This window comes from Oncorhynchus gorbuscha, linkage group LG03 (assembly GCF_021184085.1).
Source record: "Oncorhynchus gorbuscha isolate QuinsamMale2020 ecotype Even-year linkage group LG03, OgorEven_v1.0, whole genome shotgun sequence".
Classification (NCBI taxonomy): Eukaryota; Metazoa; Chordata; class Actinopteri; order Salmoniformes; family Salmonidae; genus Oncorhynchus; species Oncorhynchus gorbuscha.
In genome coordinates, this window is record NC_060175.1 from 72,610,637 (window position 1) to 72,629,501 (window position 18,865).

The following is an 18,865-nucleotide window of genomic DNA, read 5'->3' on the forward strand; positions in this document are numbered from 1 at the left end:
TGTGGCTAAAGGTGTATTATTTATATATATATACAGCCCTACTTTTGACCAGTGGTAGTATGTGGCTAAAGGTGTATTATTTTATATATATATATATATATATATAGCCCTACTTTTGACCAGTGGTAGTATGTGGCTAAAGGTGTATTATTTATATATATATATATACAGCCCTACTTTTGACCAGTGGTAGTATGTGGCTAAAGGTGTATTATTTATATATATATATATACAGCCCTACTTTTGACCAGTGGTAGTATGTGGCTAAAGGTGTATTATTTATATATATATACAGCCCTACTTTTGACCAATGGTAGTATGTGGCTAAAGGTGTATTATTTATATATATATACAGCCCTACTTTTGACCAGTGGTAGTATGTGGCTAAAGGTGTATTATTTATATATATATATATACAGCCCTACTTTTGACCAGTGGTAGTATGTGGCTAAAGGTGTATTATTTATATATATATATATATATACAGCCCTACTTTTGACCAGTGGTAGTATGTGGCTAAAGGTGTATTATTTATATATATATATATATATATAGCCCTACTTTTGACCAGTGGTAGTATGTGGCTAAAGGTGTATTATTTATATATATATATATATATATATAGCCCTACTTTTGACCAGTGGTAGTATGTGGCTAAAGGTGTATTATTTATATATATATATATATATATATAGCCCTACTTTTGACCAGTGGTAGTATGTGGCTAAAGGTGTATTATTTATATATATATATACAGCCCTACTTTTGACCAGTGGTAGTATGTGGCTAAAGGTGTATTATTTATATATATATATACAGCCCTACTTTTGACCAGTGGTAGTATGTGGCTAAAGGTGTATTATTTATATATATATATATACAGCCCTACTTTTGACCAGTGGTAGTATGTGGCTAAAGGTGTATTATTTATATATATATATACAGCCCTACTTTTGACCAGTGGTAGTATGTGGCTAAAGGTGTATTATTTATATATATATATATAGCCCTACTTTTGACCAGTGGTAGTATGTGGCTAAAGGTGTATTATTTATATATATATATATATATAGCCCTACTTTTGACCAGTGGTAGTATGTGGCTAAAGGTGTATTATTTATATATATATATACAGCCCTACTTTTGACCAGTGGTAGTATGTGGCTAAAGGTGTATTATTTATATATATATATAGCCCTACTTTTGACCAATGGTAGTATGTGGCTAAAGGTGTATTATTTATATATATATATATATAGCCCTACTTTTGACCAGTGGTAGTATGTGGCTAAAGGTGTATTATTTATATATATATATATATACAGCCCTACTTTTGACCAGTGGTAGTATGTGGCTAAAGGTGTATTATTTATATATATATATAGCCCTACTTTTGACCAATGGTAGTATGTGGCTAAAGGTGTATTATTTATATATATATATATATACAGCCCTACTTTTGACCAGTGGTAGTATGTGGCTAAAGGTGTATTATTTATATATATATATACAGCCCTACTTTTGACCAGTGGTAGTATGTGGCTAAAGGTGTATTATTTATATATATATATACAGCCCTACTTTTGACCAGTGGTAGTATGTGGCTAAAGGTGTATTATTTGTATATATATATATATATATAGCCCTACTTTTGACCAGTGGTAGTATGTGGCTAAAGGTGTATTATTTATATATATATATATATACAGCCCTACTTTTGACCAGTGGTAGTATGTGGCTAAAGGTGTATTATTTATATATATATATATAGCCCTACTTTTGACCAGTGGTAGTGCACTACATAGGGAATAAGGTACCATTCCTTTTCAGAAGCAGACTTTACTTGAAGCTGCTGTGACCCACATTTCTCTTTAGCTCACCACTTCTCTCTTTTCTTTTCCCTTTCTTTCTCACAGTCCTGGAGAAGAGCGAGTTCAAAGACGAATCGCAGTTCTTCCGTTTCTATGCCGACGAGGAGATGGAGGGCACGAGTTCCAAGAGCAAGCAGCTGCAACGCAATGACTTCAAGCTCATTGAGAACATCCTGGCCAAGTCCCTGGTGGTGAGCGTGACTACACACACACATGAATGTGTACACAGACACACACGCATGTATACACACACACACACACACACACACACACACACACACACACACACACACACACACACACACACACACACACACACACACACACACACACACACACACACACACACACACACACACATGAACGTGTACACCCAAACACACATGAACACACACAAACGTATACTCACACACACATGAATGTACACACACACTTACATGCATGAACATTATACAGTACACACACACGCATGAATGTAAGTAAACACAGGCATGAACACACACTTGCACACACTTGCACATAAATGAACACCTGCATCTGTGTATGATCATAACAGCACTATACAGAATTATTTGCCAGTAATTCATTGCATGGTTTATCCACTGCTGTACCAATAAGCTACCACTCAGTGTTATTTAGAGGACTAGGTTTTCGACTTCCCCAGAAACAGCCGTGTCCTGTCCTCCGCTCCACAAGGCCTGTGCGTACACGTGACGGCGTGAACCACATCTGGATGTGAGTCTCAGAGAGCACTTGAAGATGTCTCATCCCCCGTGGCTGTTGCAGCTCAAAGATCTCCTCCTCACGCCTTTGAAGACGAGACAGGGCTTTGAAGTCCTTCTGATCCAACAGCGTATTAATGGCAGTTGTCTTTTACAAATCGTGTGTGTGTGTGTGTGTGTGTGTGTGTGGGTGGAGGTCTCATAGGCGGCGAGCATCAGGAAGAACCATTTTAAACTGATGAGATCAGTTTGATGGTTTGCCCGTAGTCAAACCGAAAACAATCGCTAACATTTGTTCCGTTTGAATGCTAAAAGGCTAAGAAATAAATATAATCGACAATATGTAAGGAATGTCACGTATCGACACCCACAAACGCTCATGAGTTCGGTTGAAATGCATAGGAGGATGTGGTGGAGACTTTTTGAAGAAGATGGCCCTCAAAGAGGAACCATCACATACATGCTTCCATGCGTGAGCTGCAGTTAACTTGACATACCCCCCTACTGTGTGTGAAGAGGCTAATTACAAAGCTCTCCGAAGGCCTGCCAGAAATGTCTCTCTGACCTTTAACCATCTCACCCTTGATTGGACATGTCCGTTTGTTGCCATAAAGGGACCCCCCCCCCCGAAAGCACTCTGAAGAAAAGCTTTTATTTGGAAAGTAGGGTCCACAGCAGAAAGGAACATGGCGGTGTCTCTGTTCGACTGTTGATTTTGTGTGTCTGAGACAGCCTTGCCTGTGTGGCTCTCCATCTCTCCTCACATTCTCTCTCTCTCTCCCCACTCTCACTCTCTCTCTCCCCACTCTCACTCTCTCCTTCTCACATTCTCTCTCGCTCTCTCTCCTTCTCTCGCTCTCCCTCTCTCCCTCTGTCACTCTTTCTATATTAGTTTCTCTTCATCTAATGTTCTGTCTCTCTCACACTCTTTTTCTCTCTCTCGGTCCCTTCCTCTCGCGCTCTTGGTCTCTCTTGATCGATGCATCAACACCGTGCGACTCTCCGCTGTGACATCCACCAACAGGTGCTAGAAGAATGAGAGTAAAAGGTCAAACCCACCTCAGAAAAGGGTGGGAAACTGGGAGCTACATCGAGTTACGTTGTGTCCAGCTAACATAAGTGCATTAGCTTTTCCAAGCGTTTCGTCAGCAGAACAAACGAGGAAGTGGACCATTTTTATTTTGCCTAGGAGACGCCCCATCCCTGATGATTAGCTCAAATGCTAATCCTTCCCATTCCAGACAGCTATGACTGAAGTGATAGTCACACACACACACACACACACACACACACACACACACACACACACACACACACACACACACACACACACACACACACACACACACACACACACACACACACACACACACACACACACACACACACACACACACACACACAGCTCCTTGATGCTGCAGAGCCCATTGTTTAGTCTTTCTCCTTGTAGCAGTCTCCTCAGACGGGCGTTAGCGATAGCCATCTTATCACAACTCTGCAGTAGGGAGATAACCCCCACCGTGTGATTGTTAGTGCTCGGTAATGGAATCGTCCCAAATAAACCCACATGTGAAGTATGCATTTGACCCAGGTCTGTTCATTGCCATTGTGCCATTCGGTTGTCATTGACAAGCACAGTGATTGCCAGACAAAATGTCCAGGTTTTGTTGGTTCCTTCATTTTGCGCAATGGATGAATGAATTAGTCAATGTCAATCAATGCCTTCCAAGCTCCTTGAGTTGATGTTGTGTTGTTTGTTTCTCTCCCCACAGATCCACCCTGAGGAGGAGGACTACGGCTTTGAAATCGAGGAGAAGAACAAGGCCATCGTGGTGAAGTCTGTCACCAGGGGCTCTCACGCCGAGGTGAGGAGTCTACATACACACACACACACACACACACACACACACAGACAACACACACGTCTGTGCTTCTTCCTTCTCACTGACAGAGTCCATTAGTCCCAGTGATTCAGGCGCTGGTGGTTCTGTCACTCTCCTCAGGGCATCTATTCTCAGTGTGGGGATCAGAACAGCCGTATTACATTAGACATGCCTGCTCACATTCTCCTCAATGCCACCACACGCCACAACACGACATCCAAGCTCTTTGTGTGTGTGCTTACGTGCGCGCCTACGTGTGCGTGTATGTACGCGCCTGCACACGTCTCCATCTGTCTTTCTGCCTGCAGCCTTATGGGAGGACAGCCTTCTATCTCTACTCTCTCTCTCCTCTCCTCCTGACTCAACTAATCAGGGTCTTGGAATCTTGTTGATTGGTTGAATCAGAGGAACTAGTGTTGGGATGGAATAATGACTGGGGATCTCTGAGTGAAGGGATTGGGGGAAACAGCCTTACTGCACTCCTTCCCTAACTGTCCCGTACGGTCTTTCTCGCCTCCCTTGTTCCCTGTCCCCTCCATCTCATTCCTCAGCCCCCTCTATCGCCTCTGCTTCTCTGCTCCAGACAGTGCCAGCTTAGTTCGGTCCTGGCTGACACAGCGTGTGTGTGCGTGTGTGTGTGCGTGTGTGTGTGTGTGTGTGTGTGCGTGCCAGCATTGTGAATGAGGCTCAGCTGATTCACAGGGCCCAGTGAAAAACCCTGGGAGAGCCAGGGACTCTAAGAGGGTCGGGGGGGGGAATACCAAACATGCGCACACACAAACACACACACATATTCAGAGGGCCACTGTGCCTGGCTGTCCCTATTCTGGTCTGTCTTCCAAAGCCAACCCTGCAGCTAACCAAAGCCAAGCGGATCTGGTCCCTGGGTCCTGGGCGAGCCAGAGAGGATATAGAGGATGCATTATTCTCACGACGTGACCAGACACATGCACGCAAAACCCATCACAGTTCAATATGCATTAATGCCCCGCAAATGGCGGGCAGATGTGCAAAGCTCATATCGTTGAGCTTCCCTTCTTCATTAGCGTTTAAAAAAAGAAGAAAGAAGATTTCACCTGAATGCCTTTCCCCACTATTTAACCAGGTTTTATAAGTGAAATCTGGTCAAATTGTTCGCAAGCATTTTTACATTTGCAAAGCAAAATGGCCGCTGATCTAGCATGAAATGATGAGGCAACCTATCCGGACACTTCACCGGTGTTGTTTCCACTCCGTCCTCCCTCTCCAGATGGCGGGGCTGCAGGCGGGCAGGAAGATCTTCACCATCAACGAGGACCTGGTGTTCCTCAGGCCCTTCCAGGAGGTGGAGACCATGATCAACCAGGCCTTCTGCATCCGCCGCTCCTTACGCCTGCTGGTCAACACCAAGGCCAAGGAGTGAGTTACAGTAGTACAAGCATGGACACGCACGTATACACATACCCAATTTCATTACACACACACACACTTAACTAGACACACAGGCTGTGTTTGGCCAGTCTCTGATTCACTCCCTTGTTGATTTAGGATCGTGAAGGTTCCAGACACTCCAGATCCCCTGTCCTTCAAACTCTGTGGCTCCGCCCCACCTCATGTACACGCAGTAAGGAAAGGTGAGTATCAACCGCTTTGATTGGCTCTCTCTGAATTTGACCTCGAGTCTTGGGGTTCACTCATTGGACGTGACACCACACACAGGAAATATGTACTGCGTCGTATGTTAAATGGCTCGTGATTTAGTCACGTCTTGTCTGCTAATAGACCATTTATGGGAGGGAACCTGGAATGCTAGAATACATGCCAGAAGCCTGTCTTTAAATTATAGGATGAGGTAACGTTACCTTCCAGCTATGCACCTGTCAGCTTCAGTTCCCTTTTACTGAGGCTCTGCTTTTTTGGACCACATGTTCGCTCTGATTCAAAGTTAAAACCCTAAAAGACGGTGCTCCCCCCTACACACACACAGAACTGAACTCCTCTTTGTTAATACAACCACCTGGGCCACATTCTCCCGGTACGCTGCCTGCTAGGCAGATGTTTATATTATATAAAAAGAAGACGCGAAAGAAGAGCGGGGGGGAGATTTACGGCTATCGAGTTGCGAGCGAGGGATCAGTCCAAATGTGTAAAACAGCTGGAAGAGGAGGTCGGAATAAATGTCTCGACTCCTTTCTGTAGCATCCAGGGATGAGGACAAACACACACACGCAGGCTGCGGAGCGTGGGGTTCCTTCCAGCTACCGGCCCCATATGAGTTGTCTCTGAATGATGTCAGACTCTCCAGGCACACTCTCATCTCCTAAATCAGGGCCCTACTTGACGGCTGGGAGGGATTGCTGCTAAACTTATGGTTATGGCGCTGCGTGCTTTGTGTGAGGTGGATGACAGGGAAAGGGATGCTAGGCCTGGTATTTTAAAATGGGACAGGCATATCTGTTTAGTGCACTGCTAAAGTGTTACCAGGAGTTATTTGAAGTTTTTACACCCACGTATGTCTTCATTGTGTGCGTATCTCTTTCTTTGAGGAAGATAGCCTTGGATAGGTCTTCTCTGATGAACCGATTTCTTAATTTCAATGGGATGTCCTAATTGAATGAAGGTTACATTGAATAAAACACATATTTACACGAAGGACTAGATTTAAAATAAAAAAAATGCATTGCACTTACAGTATATTACAACAATTTGTAGAATTTTTGTTTGGGGGGGGGGGTGTGACTAAAAGTATAACCGCATTGCGATTACATTGACGACCCTGCGGCATATCCAAATGTGATCCCTGACCCCTGTGTGACCCCAGGGTCGGAGGCGGCGGCAGCGGGCCTCCAGCCAGGTCAGTGTATCCTGAAGGTGAACGGCAACAGCATGAACCTCAGTGACTACCAGGAGGTCCTGGAGCACTTCACCTCCTCCCAGCAGGAACACCCCGACATGGTGAGAGACCTGGCACTTCCATTGGTTTAATTCTGTCTGCATAGCGTTAGGGGAAACGAATGTTCGGAGATGGTGAGATTCAACCACAAAGGCATGGCCCAGTCTTCCCCTATCCTGGTCCTGGGGGCCCCAAAAGTCCTTTTTTACCTTATCACTAACATACCTGATTCCACTTATCAAAAGCTTGATGAGGAGTTGAATCAAGTGCCTAAGCACCAGGATTGGAGAACACTGACATAGCCTAATGTAGCTTTAAAAAGAGCCTTAAACCATTGCTACTTTTCTACCCATGCCAAGATGCTTTTCTACCAAACTAGTGTGTTCCCTTCTACAGTGTCACGTGCAATGTTGCGTCACAACTAGGGTTCTTCCTGATTCTCAGTTTCAGTCTTCTGCCAGTAGACCTCTCCCCCCCCCCCCCCCTTGTTTTTCTTTTCCTACTGCGTCTAATATAGTTTTTTTGGCTTTATCCAGCTTGGGACCCAGCAGGATGTACTGTGGTGCTTTTTTATTAGGTGATGTGTTGATATTTACGCTTGCTCCTCTCCTCCTATCCAATCCCCTGCTTTGTTGATGTTTACCCTGGATTCTCTTGTCCTATCCCCACAGCTCTTGCCCAGTCAAATCTCCTCAGAGCTGCTCTGTTGTGGACCATGTCTCTATTAGTTCATTCACACAGCTGGTTAATTGCCAGTGTGTTTCCTGAACCAGTGCCATGTTCTCTGAGAGAGAATGCATTATACAGGGGCCTTCAGAAAGTATTCACACCCCTTGACTTAATTCCACATTTTGTTGTTACAGCCTGAATTCAAAATGGATTAAAACGTTGTTTTATCTCACCCATCTACACACAAAACCCAATAATGAGAACGTGTAAACATATATTTGTTTTACATTTTTGCACTTTTATTGATCACTAATTTACATAAGCATTCACACCCCTTTGCGATGACACTCACACTTGAGCTCAGGTGCAGCCAATTTCCTTTGACCATCCTTGAGATGTCACTACTACTTGATTGGAGTCTATTGTGACCAATTCCTGTGGCCAATTCAATTGTTTGGACATGATTTAGACGGTCCCACAGTTGACAGTTTGTCAGAGTGGAAACTATACCATGAAGTCCAAGGACCTGTCTGTAGATCTCTGAGAACTGTGATGAGGCATATATAACAATTACTACTATGTAGAATGGGAAATTGAAAAAATCTGTAACTACCCAGACTTTGCCTAGAGCTGGCAGTCCGACCAAACTGAGCAACCAGCCAAGAAGGACCTTGGTCAGGGAGGTGACCTAGACCGCAATGACCACTCTGACAGAACTACAGCATTCCTTGGCTGAGATGGGAGAACCTGCCAGAAGAACAACCGTTTCTACAGCACTTCACCAATCTGGGCTTCATTGGGAGAGTGGCCAAACAGAAAGCACCCCAGAGAAAAAGGCACATGACAGCACGCCTGGAGTTTGTGAAAAGGCACGTGAAATATTCTGAGAGCGTAAGGCAAGAGATTATGTGGTCTGATGAGACAAAATATGAACTATTTGGCATGAATGCAAAGTGCTATGCCTGGAGAAAACCAGGCCCAGCTTATCACCAATCTAACCCCGTCCATACCATGAAGCTTGGTGGTGGCAGCATCATGCTATCAGAATGCATTTCAGCGGTAGGCACTGGGAGACTGGTAAGGATAGAGGAAACAATACAGGCAAATCCTTGATGACAACCTGTTTCAGACTGTAAATGAAGATTTACGTTCCAACAGGCAGTGTCCCAAGCATACAGTGCAAGCAATGCTGGAATTGCTTCAGAACAAGAATGTGGAAGTCCTTGAGTGGCTCAGCCAAAGCCCAGACTTGAATCCCATTGAAAATCTGCGGAAAGACTTGAGTCACCGCCGCTCCCCATTTAACTTTACAGAGCTTGAGAAAATCTGCAAATCCAGATGTGCAAAGCCGATACAGACATACCAAAGGCGGCAGGTAGCCTAGTGGTTAGAGCGTTGGACCAGTAACTGAAAGGTTGCTGGATCGAATCCCCGAGCTGACGAGGTTCAAATCTGTCGTTCTGCCCCTGAGCAAGGCAGTTAGTTAACCCACTGTTCCCCGGGCACCGAATACGTGGATGTCGATTATGGCAGCCTCCTGCACCTCTCTGAATCAGAGTGGTTGGGTTAAACGAGGAAGACTCATTTCAGTTGAATACATTCAGTTGGACAACTGACTAGGTATCCCCCTTTCCCAAGACGACTCAAAGCTGTAATGGTCGCCAAAGGTGCTTCTACAAAGTATTTACTCGGGTGTGAATACTGAAGTAAACTGTATGATGGCATGTACAGAAACACACACCAATGTTTGACTCCAGTGTGTCCCTCTCTGTGTCCTATAAGTATCAGTGGGTGTATCGGGCATTTGAGGATGTTGAGGAGGACAGGGGGGCGTTCGGGGCCTGCCCAGCAGAGAATGGCTCTGAGACAGAGGAGGAGAATGCCAGGAATGGAACAGGTACTGTAGTGTATACTTACCTCACTGTGGGTTCGTATGTGTGGGTTTGTCTCTGTCCATCTACCCATCTATCCAACAACAGGTGTGTACTCAAAAGCGTCCTGTATTTTGTGTCTCATCCAGACTATAGCCTGAGCAGGCTGTCCATGTCTGATGACTCTGTGCCTCTGGTGAGCATGATGGTTGACAACGTGCACCTGGAGCATGGCGTGGTGTACGAGTATGTCAGCACGGCCGGCATCAAGAGCCACGTCCTGGAGAAGATGGTGGAGCCCAAGGGCTGCTTCAGCCTCACCGCCAAAGTACATGTCCATTGTTGTTGTTAGCATTTGCATGCTAACACTGCTCAGCAGTTTGTGGTATACTGCTGGAGCATTTTGGCCACAATACATATATATTGTTGTTGTGTTCTTCTAGCATTGGCACTATGGGTTTCTGTTCATAGCCACAGCCACGACTCGTTAACATGAGCATTTATGACAGACAACAATGGGAGTGAATGCTTCCCAAGTTACATGCTGTTCAATTCCATGACTTAAACATTTGTTTTCACCTGTCAGATCCTGGAGGCCTTTGCCGGTGACGACAGCCATTTTGTGCGCAACTGCAGCCAGCTGATCTCACAGAGCGACCGCGTGGTGTCAATGCCTCAGTTTGAGTTCAGGAACATCTGTGACACCAAGCTGGAGAGCATCCGCCGACGAATCAGCAGCTACCAGCAGGTACAGGAACTACAGGATCCCTCTGTCTCTCATAGCCCCATATGTAGTGCAAGACCACCTACAAACACGGACTGCTTGCCGCCTGTCTTCAACTCTTTTGTACACACTCACTCTCCCCCTCTCTTCCTCAAGCATACACGCTCGTGTACCCCCCCACTCCACACTTCAGTAATTCAGCACCAACTACACCCCACTCTCACGCACACACACACACACACACACACCCACTTCAGTAATTCAGCACCAACTACACCCAACTCTCTCTCTCTCTCTCTCACACACACACACACACACACACACACGCACTTCAGTAATTCAGCACCAACTACACCCCACTCTCATACACACACACACACACTTCAGTAATTCAGCACCAACTACACCCCACTCACACAGACAACGCACCAATATCAGCAGTGAGCATTGAGCCATCATTATCTTATAGCGGTGAAGGTACCAATCTCCTTCATTTTGTGTGTGTGTGTGTGTGATTGTTTTCAGTTTGCCCAGGAGTTGAGGAACAAGGCGTGTCCCACGTTCAAGCAGGCGGGTGTGCGGCCTCACCCACTGGGCTGCATGGACTTTGTGCCCACCAACTGCCACATCAACCTGATGCAGGTATCTTACCCCAAGACCACCACGGCCACTGGCAGGGCCTTCAGCATCCGCTTTGGACGCAAGAACTCCTTCTTCGGCCTGGACCCCGACCAAGGTGGGGCGAGCAGACGTGTGTGTGTGTGTGTGTGTGTGTGTGTGTGTGTGTGTGTGTGTGTGTGTGTGTGTGTGTGTGTGTGTGTGTGTGTGTGTGTGTGTGTGTGTGTGTGTGTGTGTGTGTGTGTGTGTGTGTGTGTGTGTGTGTGTGTGTGTCTTTGGCTTACACAATGAGAAGAACAGCAAGCAAATACGATAATAGAGCCCAGTTGGAATCATATCCATGGCTAACTTCAGTTTTTTTGTGTAAGTCAAGTCACATTTGAGTTTTGCCAACAATAGCCAATATCCCCTTATTAACAACATTACGCTGCCAGCCTTTAAGGCTTCAAACAAAGAGATAATTTCAACTAATTACCCTCTCTGACCAATGAAATCCCATTGTGCAAATGACTTTATGAGCTCTCGTGATGAACCAAACCTTGTTAACCTTGAGCCGTATATCGGGACAATTCCCACAGTAAATTAGCAGTAATGTAGTTGTAATCCCGCCGCTAATCGTCCCCGCCGGTCGCCCATTAAAAACCTCCATTAGCCTCAGGTGACCCTCCCTTCCACGCCGTCACGTGTAGCCTTCTTCTCTGTAGGGGACGAGTGATGTCACCAAAGCGGGCCCTCCAAGGCATCACGGGTGGGATATTCTCCAGAGAGTAAGAGGGTGATGAGATGGGGATCATCAGATGAATTTACTGTAGATGTTGTTAGGTCAAGGGACAGAGAGAAAGTGAGCGTGAGATAAACAGAGAAAGGGCAGAGACGGTTATAGAGTCAGAGAGGGCGAGGGAGTGAGAGATCTTAACAGGTGTAGCCCTCGGCCCATCCACAAAATGAAATGGAACATTATACACGGAGTATACAAAACATGTAGAATGACATAGACTGACCAGGTGAATCCAGGTGACAGCTATGATCCCTTATTGATGTCACTTGTTAAATCCACTTCAATCAGTGTAGATGAAAGGGAGGAGACAGGTTAAAGAATGATTTTTATGTCTTGAGAGATTTGAGACATGGATGGTGTATGTGTGCCATTCAGAGAGTGAATGGGAAGGACAAAAGATTGAAGTGCCTTTGAACGGTGTACGGTAGTAGGCGCCAGGCGCACCGGTTTGTGTCAAGAACTGCAATGCTGCTGGGTTTTTCACGCTCAACAGTTTTACGTGTGTATCAAGAATGATCCACCACCTAAAGGGCATCCAGCCAACTTGACACAACTGTGGGAAGCATTGGAGTCAATATGGGCCAGCATCCCTGTGGAACACTTTTGACACCTTGTAGATTCTGTTCCCTGATGAATTGAGGTTGTTCTGAGGGTAAAAAAGGGGGGGGTGCCACTCAATATTAGGAAGGTGTTCCTAATGTTTGTTATACTCCGTGTATACAGTTGAAGTCGGAAGTTTACATACACCTTAGCTAAATATATTTAAACTCAGTTTTTCACAATTCCTGACATTTAATCCGAGTAAAAAATCCCCGTTTTAGGTCAGTTAGGATCACCACTTTATTTTAAGATTGTAAAATGTCAGAATAATAGTACAGATTTATTTCAGCTTTTTATTTCTTTCATCACATTCCCAGTGTGTCAGAAGTTAACATACTAATTGAGTGTATTTGGTAGCATTGCCTTTAAATTGTTTAACTTGGGTCAAACGTTTCAGGTAGCCTTCCACAAGCTTCCCACAAGAAGTTGGGTGAATTTTGGCCCATTCCTCCTGACAGAGCTTGTGTGGCTGAGTCAGGTTGTAGGCCTTGCTCGCACAGGCGTTTTCAGTTCTGCCCACATAAATCTTCTATAGGATTTTTGCAAAGCACCCCCACAACATGATGCTGCCACCCCCGTGCTTCACAGTTGGGATGGTGTTCTTCGGCTTACAAGCCTCCCCCGTTTTCCTCCAAACATAACGATGGTCATTATGGCCAAACAGTTATATTCTTGTTTAATCAGATCAGAGGACCTTTCTCAAAAAAGTACGATCTTTGTCCCCATGTGCAGTTGTAGACCGTAGTCTGGCTTTTTTATGGCGGTTTTGGAGCAGTGACTTCTTCCTTGCAGATCGGCCTTTCAGGTTATGTCGATATTGGACTTGTTTTACTGTGGCTATAGATATGTTTGTACCTGTTTCCTCCAGCATCTTCGCAAGGTCCTTTGCTGTTGTTCTGGGATTGATTTGCACTTTTCGCACCAAAGTACGTTCCTGTCTAGGAGACAGAACGTGTCTCCGTCCTGAGCGGTATGATGGCTGCGTGGTCCCATGGTTTTTATAATTGCGTACTATTGTTTGTACAGATGAATGTGGCACCTTCAGGCGTTTGGAAATTTCTCCCAAGGATGAACCAGACTTGTGGAGATCTACAATTATTATTCTGAGCTCTTGACTGATTTATTTTGATTTTCCCATGATGTCAAGCAAAGAGGCACTTGAAGGTAGGCCTTGAAATACATCCACAGGTACACCTCCAATTGATGTCAATTAGCCTATCAGAAGCCTCTAAAGCCCCGGCATAGTTTTCTGGAATTTTCCAAGCTGTTTAAAGGCACAGTCAACTTAGTGTATGTAAACTTCTGACCCACTGGAATTGTGATACAGTGAAATAGTCTGTCTGTTAACAATTGTTGGAAAAATAACTTGTCATGCACAAAGTAGATGTCCTAACCTACTTGCCAAAACTAACAAGAAATTTGTAGGGTGGTTGAAAAACGAGTTTTAATGACTCCAACCTAAGTGTATGTAAACTTCCGACTTCAACTGTATATATCTCTATGGGCCCATGTGGTCCTCCTGTCTGTTTTGTCTCTCTGTGGTTTCAGTAGCCTGCCGTTTGGCCTGTCATCCGGCTGCCGCTCTGTGCCGAGCCACAGAGACACTCAGACAGCCAGGTGGGAGGAAGCTGCAACAGACAGCCAGCCGTCTGAGATAACCATTAGCATTGTTTCAACCTGTTTCTCGCAGAATGATTTCACATCTACTCTCTAGTTGTGTCTTTTCAACATGTGCGAGACTTGGCAATTCCCCCAGCAACCGAGTTTAAAGTTTCTTTACCAGGCTAAAAAAATCATACTCCAAAGTGACTGCTTCATTGGCTTTGCGGTCAGAAATGCAATGACAAAATGTTTGCTTTTGTAGGGCATTTAGTAGCCTCGTGGAGTGCTCAGGGCTGGAATGTGCACAAAGTATAGGAGCTCCTCGACTTAATGGTAGGCTATGCTAACGTTACACCCTCAGGCTCCACAAACAGGACATAGAATTAGACCACAATACCAAATAACAAATAAAAAATATTTTACTGTGTTTTTGTCACGTTTTAGGCATTTCTCGCAAGGCAGTATACATTTTTTACATGTATTTTTTTGATTTAACCTTTATTTAAACAGGTAGGCAAGTTGAGAACAATTTCGATACATACAACGACACAGAGTTACACATGGAGTAAAATAAACATACAGTCAATAATACAGTAGACAAATAAGTCTATATACCTTGTGAGCAAATGAGGTGAGATAAGGGAGGTAAAGGCAAAAAAAGGCCATGGTGGCAAAGTAAATACAATATAGCAAGTAAGACATTGGAATGGTAGATTCAGCGATGGGTTGAAGAGCATGCATTTAGTTGTACTTGTATTTAAGAGCAGTTGGAGAGTTGTATGGCATTGAAGCTCGTCTGGAGGGTTGTTAACACAGTGTCCAAAGAAGGGCCAGAAGTATACAGAATGGTGTCGTCTGTGTAGTGGTGGATCAGAGACTCACCAGCAGCAAGAGCGACATCATTGATGTATACAGAGAAGAGAGTCGGCCCAAGAATTGAACCCTCTGGCCCCCCCATAGAGACTGCCAGAGGCCCGGACAACAGGCCTTCCGATTTGACACACTGAACTCTATCAGAGAAGTAGTTGGTGAACCAGGCGAGGCAATCATTTGAGAAACCAAGGCTAACGAGTCTGCCAATGAGGATGTGGTGCTTGACAGAGTCGAAAGCCTTGGCCAGGTCAATGAATACGGTTGCACAGTATTGTTTCTTATCGATGGCGGTTAAGATATCGTATAGGACCTTGAGCGTGGCTGAGGGGCACCCATGACCAGCTCTGAAACCAGATTGAATAGCGTAGAAGGTGCGGTGGGATTCGAAATGGTCGGTAATCTGTTTGTTGACTTGGCTTTCGAAGACCTTAGAAAGGCAGGGTAGGATAGATATAGGTCTGTAGCAGTTTGGGTCAAGATTGTGTGCCCCCCCCCCCTTTTGAAGAGGGGGATGACCGCAGCTGCTTTCCAATCTTTGGGGATCTCAGACGACACGAGAGAGGTTGAACAGGCTAGTAATAGGGGTTGCAACAATTTCGGCAGATCACTTTAGAAAGAAAGGGTCCAGATTGTCTAGCCCGGCTGATTTGTAGGGGTCCAGATTTTGCTGCTCTTTCAGAACATCAGCTGACTGGATTTGGGAGTAGGAGAAATGGGGAAGGCTTGGGTGAGTTGATGTGGGGGGTGCAGTGCTGTTGACCGGGGTAGGGGTAGCCAGGTGGAAAGCATGGCCAGTCGTAGAAAAATGCTTGTTGAAATTCTCAATTATAGTGGATTTATCGGTGGTGACAGAGTTTCCTATCCTCATTGCAGTGGGCAGCTGGGAGGAGGTGTTCTTATTCTCCATGGACTTTACAGTGTCCCAGAACAGTTTTTGAGTTTGTGTTGCAGGAAGAAAATTTCTGCTTGAAAAAGCTAGCCTTGGCTTTTCTAACTGTGTATATTGGTTTCTAACTTCCCTGAGAAGTCTCATATCACGGGGGCTGTTCGGTGCTAATGCAGAACGCCATAGGATGTTTTTGTGTTGGTTAAGGGCAGTCAGGTCTGGAGAGAACCAAGGGCTATATCTGTTCCTGGTTCAAAATTTCTTGAATGGGGCATGCTTATTTAACATGGTGAGGAAGGCATTTAAAAAATGAAAAAATAACCAGGCATCCTCTACCGACGGGATGAGGTCAATATCCTTTCAGGAAACCTGGGCCAGGTCGATTAGAAAGGCCTGCTCGCTGAAGTGTTTCAGGGAGTGTTTGAATGTACATAGAACAGCGATATATAAGGTCCTTCATTTAAAAGCACAGTGTTATTGTGCATGAAGACTGAACTGGTGTAGATATGGGTCTCTGGAAGTAAGAGTTTATTGTCTCTCCTCTCTCTGTCTCTCTTTCCCTTTCTTCCCTCTATTTCTACCTCTGCTTTTCTGTGACGTACAGCTGCTTTCACTTAATTTACCTTTCTTTACCTCTATTTACCTCTATTTATCTATCTATTTATTTTCTCTCTCCCCACAGCTAACCTGAACCCAATGTCCCACACCCAGCACTGTGTGACAAGCATGGGCGCCCCATCCTACAGCTGCAGCGGTCTGGGAGAGGAGGGGGAGTGGGACATCGAGGGCTCTGTAGAGGGCACTCCAGACAGGAGGCAGCAGGCCCACCGGGGGAAAGGCCTCAGCTTCCTGCTCAAACAGGAGGACATGGAGATCCAGGACGCATACATCCGCCTCTACAGCCGCCTTGACATCGCTGTCCGAGAAATGAGGCAGTACGTCACCCAGATAGATGTGTAAGTACACATATGTGACAATCCTCGCTAAGTACCCATGTCAGTGATCTCAAACTGGTGGCCCGCGAGCCAGACACGGCCCACGAACCGATATAATGCAGCCCTATATACTGTATGTATGCGTATCATTGCTAAATACCTGAATTTCATTGTTCAGCTTTACCCAAGGTACCCCAATAGTGTGAGTACCCAAATAATACACATGTAGGCACCCAAAATGACATGAGTGGTTTTAGAATCGCCAAATTATATATCACCGTCGTTTATTTTTAGTTCCTGTAGTCTATTCGTTGACATTTTCCTCTGAAGATCTGTTATTATGCTGCATGAATATGGAAAGCTGGAAGGCCAAGATATTATGAAACCATTGTCCCCAGGCAGCCTTCCTGAGACCCACGTCAAACCCCCTTTGTCTGACTGCCCTTTTTGCTTGTTTAATGTGGATACTTTCAAAACAGGGGAATTTGTCACTCCAAAACTGTTTATGGATTGGGCTAACAGGCCGTGAAGCCACTGCCCCATTGGAAGGAGGGGAAACCTTCTCTACTGTGTGTGTAAAAGATATGTGTGCACATATAAAAGCAATAAATGTGAGTCCACATTATAAGAACATCTCTACTTTACTATTCATGTGTTTTCTCCTCGTATGTGACGGTCGATAACTGCAGCCTGCTGTCGTCCATCACGGAGCCCACCCAGCCGCAGGGCAGCGAGCCCCCAGCCTACGAGGCCAGCCAGCCCCCCTCTGTGGCCCCTGAGGAGGGGGACCAGGAAAAAGCAGAGCACGGGGGCATCAAGAGGGTCTGCTTCAAAGTGACTGAAGAGGACCAGGAGGACTCGGGCCACGACACCATGAGCTACAGGGACTCGTACAGGTAAGATAAGATGAGAGTTGAGATAAGATTCACTTTGTTGTCCCCCAAGGGAAATTTGTCTTGGACGTTTGAAATTGGTGCTTCTTCCCAAACAAATGTACATTATAGAGCCTTTTTTATTTTTTTACATCGGCAGTAGTCACAAAGTGCTTTATGGATGCCCAGCCTAAAACCCTTAAGGGAGGGCAAAGCAGAAGCACATAATACAATACAAATCACCATAATACTAAAAGTAGTGCAATGGGTTAAAAGGTGGAGGTGGTGGAGGAGGTGATTGAGATTACCCCTAACCATGTTTAGATATGTCTTCATCCACTGTAATGGTTGAGGTTAGTATTGGGGGTAGGATTATCTGATTCTATTTCTGTGGTGGGCAATTATCTTGTGGGTGAAAGACAGAGGAGAGGTGTCACTTATCCAATGCGACCTCACAACAGGGTCCGTCATTCCAATGCTACTCCGTTTCCCTTAGGCACTGATCTTGGATCAGCTCCTGAGTGGCGCAGCGGTCTAAGGCACTTCGTCTCAGTACTAGAGGCGTCACTACAGACCCTGGTTCGATTCCAGGCTGTATCACCGTGATTGGGCGGCGCACAATTGGCCCAGCGGCCGGGTTTGGCCTCCATTTTAAATAAGAATATGTTCTTAACGCACTTGCCTAGTTAAAAAATATATATATTTTTTAATTCTCGCAAATGAGTGTGCTCTGTTTCACCATGGTAAAGTAAACATAGAAAACTGAATGTATAGTAAAAAAAAAAAATGGGTGTTTCCGTGAGCCAGCTTCATGTGAAACCAACAACAAACATCTCCCTCTCTTTTTATTTATATTTCCCACTGTGATGGCATCGGGTTCCTTCCGACTCTCCCAATAGGTTCCAGATGTGGGGAGTCGAGTCACACATCAAAAAATAAGGAATCGGGGGAGCTCAACATGAAATGTATTCAATGTATTCAGTGATGTCACTGTGCTAACTCCTCGCTAGCTTGAGTTCATTCAGATGGTTGTTGGCAGCGGTGGTAGTGTCTTTCAGGCACCGGTCCACGGCCTCCGCCCACTACCAC

At 45.1% G+C, this 18,865-nt stretch overlaps 1 protein-coding gene across 1 annotated transcript in view; it reads left to right on the forward strand.

Moving 5' to 3' along the window:
* Positions 1–18,865, forward strand: part of LOC124031857 (phosphatidylinositol 3,4,5-trisphosphate-dependent Rac exchanger 1 protein-like) — a 116,626-nt gene that overhangs the window by 80,869 nt on the left and 16,892 nt on the right. Inside the window, exons 16-26 of the mRNA XM_046343626.1 lie at positions 1,917–2,062; positions 4,366–4,458; positions 5,726–5,874; positions 6,004–6,089; positions 7,277–7,410; positions 9,800–9,914; positions 10,038–10,216; positions 10,475–10,636; positions 11,138–11,348; positions 16,652–16,925; positions 17,594–17,800. Of these exons, the coding sequence (XP_046199582.1) occupies positions 1,917–2,062; positions 4,366–4,458; positions 5,726–5,874; positions 6,004–6,089; positions 7,277–7,410; positions 9,800–9,914; positions 10,038–10,216; positions 10,475–10,636; positions 11,138–11,348; positions 16,652–16,925; positions 17,594–17,800 (1,756 nt within the window). The remainder of the gene's footprint in view (positions 1–1,916; positions 2,063–4,365; positions 4,459–5,725; positions 5,875–6,003; positions 6,090–7,276; positions 7,411–9,799; positions 9,915–10,037; positions 10,217–10,474; positions 10,637–11,137; positions 11,349–16,651; positions 16,926–17,593; positions 17,801–18,865) is intronic.